The sequence below is a fragment of the Oncorhynchus clarkii genome, chromosome 21 (assembly GCF_045791955.1).
Source record: "Oncorhynchus clarkii lewisi isolate Uvic-CL-2024 chromosome 21, UVic_Ocla_1.0, whole genome shotgun sequence".
Lineage (NCBI taxonomy): Eukaryota > Metazoa > Chordata > Actinopteri > Salmoniformes > Salmonidae > Oncorhynchus > Oncorhynchus clarkii.
Window position 1 is genome coordinate 2,671,854 of NC_092167.1, and position 4,477 is coordinate 2,676,330.

A 4,477-nucleotide genomic window follows, 5' to 3' on the forward strand; every position below is an offset into this window, starting at 1 on the left:
TGACAGGCAGACAGCAGTGAAGAGTTAGACAGGTTAACCAACATACTGTATCTGGGCTGACAGGCAGGTTAACCAACATACTGTATCTGGGCTGACAGACAGGTTAACCAACATACTGTATCTGGGCTGACAGGCAGACAGCAGTGAAGAGTTAGACAGGTTAACCAACATACTGTATCTGGGCTGACAGGCAGGTTAACCAACATACTGTATCAGGACTGACAGGCAGGTTAACCAACATACTGTATCTGGGCTGACAGGCAGACAGCAGTGAAGAGTTAGACAGGTTAACCAACATACTGTATCTGGGCTGACAGGCAGACAGCAGTGAAGAGTTAGACAGGTTAACCAACATACTGTATCTGGGCTGACAGACAGGTTAACCAACATACTGTATCTGGGCTGACAGGCAGACAGCAGTGAAGAGTTAGACAGGTTAACCAACATACTGTATCTGGGCTGACAGGAAGGCCAACATTCTCTAATGTAGCTATAAAAGGTTTCTGTAAAGCACCTCTACGGACAAATAAACTACTCTTATTTTGACAGGCAGGAAGCTGAACACACAAAGGCCTCTGGCGGACGCTTGATCCAATTTCCAAACTGGCTGGAATTCTGAGGGAGCCGGTCATTCCCGCTGGTTAGGAAAACAGGACCGGATAAATAATTAGTGGAGACCTGGGAACAGACTACTGAGAAAAGGAGAGGACAGGAGAGGAGAAACAGAGGAGGTACTACGGTGTTGCTAGGGGTTGACAGGACAGGAGCTTCTACATTGCTTGCTGTTTGGGGTTTTTAGGCTGGGTTCCTGTATAAGCGCTTTCTGACATCTGCTGATGTAAGAAAAGAAAAGGGCTCTATAAATATAAATACATTTGATTTGATTTGCGTGACCCATTTAAGTAGACCCCACCACAGACGTGTCAGACCGAACCACTCCACTGTTCTGCTCGGTTACCAGTACTTAGGGACACTTCACCTCAGTCCGTGTCTCTGTATTCATACGCCTCAACTCAAAAGCCAACTGACATCAATCTGGAATATACTATAACGAGCCAATGAATGTGTAAGTTCCTTGTGCTGTAGTGTAATGCACAAATCGTAATTTCTGTCGTCTATGATTCAGAGGAAAATGCTGGGCATTGGGTTCTACACTGCCTGCTGCTGTCACAGTCTATTGCTGATTAGACTAAGTCTACAGACCAACCAGACCCCTAAGTCTATGGCCAGACTGCTGATTAGACAAAGTCTACAGACCAGCCAGACCCCTAAGTCTATGGCCAGACTGTTGATTAGACTAAGTCTACGGACCAACCAGACCCCTAAGTCTATGGCCAGACTGCTGATTAGACTAAGTCTACAGAACAGCCAGACCCCTAAGTCTATGGCCAGACTGCTGATTAGACTAAGTCTACAGACCCCTAAGTCTATGGCCAGACTGCTGATTAGACTAAGTCTACAGAACAGCCAGACCCCTAAGTCTATGGCCAGACTGCTGATTAGACTAAGTCTACAGACCCCTAAGTCTATGGTCAGACTGCTGATTAGACTAAGTCTACAGAACAGCCAGACCCCTAAGTCTATGACCAGACTGCTGATTAGACTAAGTCTACAGACCAGCCAGACCCCTAAGTCTATGGCCAGACTGCTGATTAGACTAAGTCTACAGAACAGCCAGACCCCTAAGTCTATGGCCAGACTGCTGATTAGACTAAGTCTACAGACCAGCCAGACCCCTAAGTCTATGGCCAGACTGCTGATTAGACTAAGTCTACAGACCCCTAAGTCTATGGCCAGACTGCTGATTAGACTAAGTCTACAGAACAGCCAGACCCCTAAGTCTATGGCCAGACTGCTGATTAGACTAAGTCTACGGACCAGCCAGACCCCTAAGTCTATGGCCAGACTGCTGATTAGACTAAGTCTACAGACCCCTAAGTCTATGACCAGACTGCTGATTAGACTAAGTCTACAGACCAGCCAGACCCCTAAGTCTATGGCCAGACTGCTGATTAGACTAAGTCTACAGAACAGCCAGACCCCTAAGTCTATGGCCAGACTGCTGATTAGACTAAGTCTACAGACCAGCCAGACCCCTAAGTCTATGGCCAGACTGCTGATTAGACTAAGTCTACGGACCAGCCAGACCCCTAAGTCTATGGCCAGACTGCTGATTAAACTAAGTCTACGGACCAGCCAGACCCCTAAGTCTATGGCCAGACTGCTGATTAGACTAAGTCTAGAGATCAGCCAGACCCCTAAATCTATGGCCAGACTGCTGATTAAACTAAGTCTAGAGATCAGCCAGACCCCTAAATCTATGGCCTGACTGCTGGGCCAAGTACATGACATCATCTCAATAACAGTCCAGGAGGACAGAGATCCATGAGTCTAGTCATCAATATACCAGGTGAGGGTTTGGAAACACTGTCTGACGTATTTCAAACACAGACAGACCGAGACAGCGAGAGAAACAGAGAGAGAGAGAGAGAGAGACAGAGAGAGAAAGAGAGAGAAAGAGACAGCAAGAGAGGGAGAGAGAGAGAGAGACAGCGAGAGAGGGAGAGAGAGAGAGAGACAGCGAGAGAGACAGCGAGAGAGACAGCGAGAGACAGCGAGAGAGAGAGAGAGAGAGGTACAGCCGCCCGGAGTCGGACTGCTACCCAGCAGGGAAATCACTGTGCCCTCATCTCAAAGTAGCGTGGGAAACATCTGGTAGATTAGATGAACGGAGGGCCGCTCCCTACCAGAGAAATTACCCGGGATTATTGTTTCAAAGGATATCCTGCCAAGGCAGACGTAGTCTCACTCTCTGGCCTCGTCCTACCTGCCCCCCCCCCCACCAGGCTGTGGGAAACGTAGCCGATCAAAATGAGTTGGTGTGAGTGGATTGGTCTTCAACAAGGTCTCGTGGATCTGGTTTAAAAAGCCTTTAAATAAACAGGCTCCAATCGACAAAAAGAGAAAAATAGAGAATCAGTTTCAGCTTCAAAAATGTTTTAAACAAACCGAGTGTGATTTTTAGAGCAGTCGAAAGAAGTCTACACCGAGGCCAATACGCTGTCCCATATGGCATCCTGTCCCCTATATAGTGCCCTGCTGTTGACCAGGGCCCATGCATCCTGTCCCCTAAATAGTGCCCTACTGTCGACGAGGGCCATTGAACCCTATTACCTATATAGTGCCCTACTGTTGACCAGGGCCCATGCATCCTATCCCCTAAATAGTGCCCTACTGTCGACGAGGGCCATTGCACCCTATTCCCTATATAGTGCCCTGCTGTTGACCAGGGCCCATGCATCCTATCCCCTAAATAGTGCCCTACTGTCGACGAGGGCCATTGCACCCTATTACCTATATAGTGCCCTACTGTTGACCAGGGCCAATGCACCCAATTCCCTATATAGTGAACTACTTTTGACCAGGGCCCATGCATCCTATCCCCTAAATAGTGCCCTACTGTCGACAAGGGCCCTTGCACCCTATTCCCTATATAGTGCACTACTTTTGACCAGGGCCCATGGGATTAGGAGTCCATTTGGGAGGCAGTTTGGCTCCACCTCCTGATGGTTGCTCTGATACGGGATAAACAGCACACCTCCTCCCACACTGACAGGGTGAAGGAGTAACAGACCTCCTCCCACACTGACAGGGTGAAGGAGTAACAGACCTCCTCCCACACTGACAGGGTGAAGGAGTAACAGACCTCCTCCCACACTGACAGGGTGAAGGAGTAACAGACCTCCCACACTGACAGGGTGAAGGAGTAACAGCAGAACTCCTCCCACACTGACAGGGAGAAGGAGTAACAGACCTCCTCCCACACTGACAGGGTGAAGGAGTAACAGACCTCCTCCCACACTGACAGGGTGAAGGAGTAACAGACCTCCTCCCACACTGACAGGGTGAAGGAGTAACAGACCTCCTCCCACACTGACAGGGTGAAGGAGTAACAGACCTCCTCCCACACTGACAGGGTGAAGGAGTAACAGCAGAACTCCTCCCACACTGACAGGGAGAAGGAGTAACAGACCTCCTCCCACACTGACAGGGTGAAGGAGTAACAGACCTCCTCCCACACTGACAGGGTGAAGGAGTAACAGACCTCCTCCCACACTGACAGGGTGAAGGAGTAACATACCTCCTCCCACACTGACAGAGTGAAGGAGTAACAGACCTCCTCCCACACTGACAGGGTGAAGCTTTATCTGAAAAAGGAACATCAACACGGCCTGGTTTGGTGACACACTAAACTAAAATAGAAATTGAACAGGTAAAAGTGTCCCATGTTTCATGAGAGGAAATAAAAAATCCCAGAAATATTCCATACGCACAAAAAGTATATTTCTCACATTTTCGGCACAATGTTTTTTACATCCCTGTTAGTGAGCATTTCTCCTTTGCCAAGATAATCCATCCACCTGACAGGTGAGACTTATCAAGACGCTGATTAAACAGCATGAGCATTACACAGGTG

General features: G+C 48.5%; 1 protein-coding gene across 1 annotated transcript; it reads left to right on the top strand.

Moving 5' to 3' along the window:
* The first annotated feature begins 1,117 nt into the window (after positions 1-1,117).
* On the top strand, positions 1,118-2,329 carry LOC139379561 (putative uncharacterized protein ENSP00000383309). The gene has a single exon (XM_071122377.1). The coding sequence runs from the start codon at positions 1,118-1,120 to the stop codon at positions 2,327-2,329; it is 1,212 nt and encodes a 403-aa protein (XP_070978478.1).
* The last annotated feature ends 2,148 nt before the right edge of the window (positions 2,330-4,477 follow it).

Excerpts from the sequence above, each read along its gene's own strand:
- LOC139379561 (XM_071122377.1), top strand. The coding sequence starts at position 1,118 with ATGATTCAGAGGAAAATGCTGGGCATTGGGTTCTACACTGCCTGCTGC.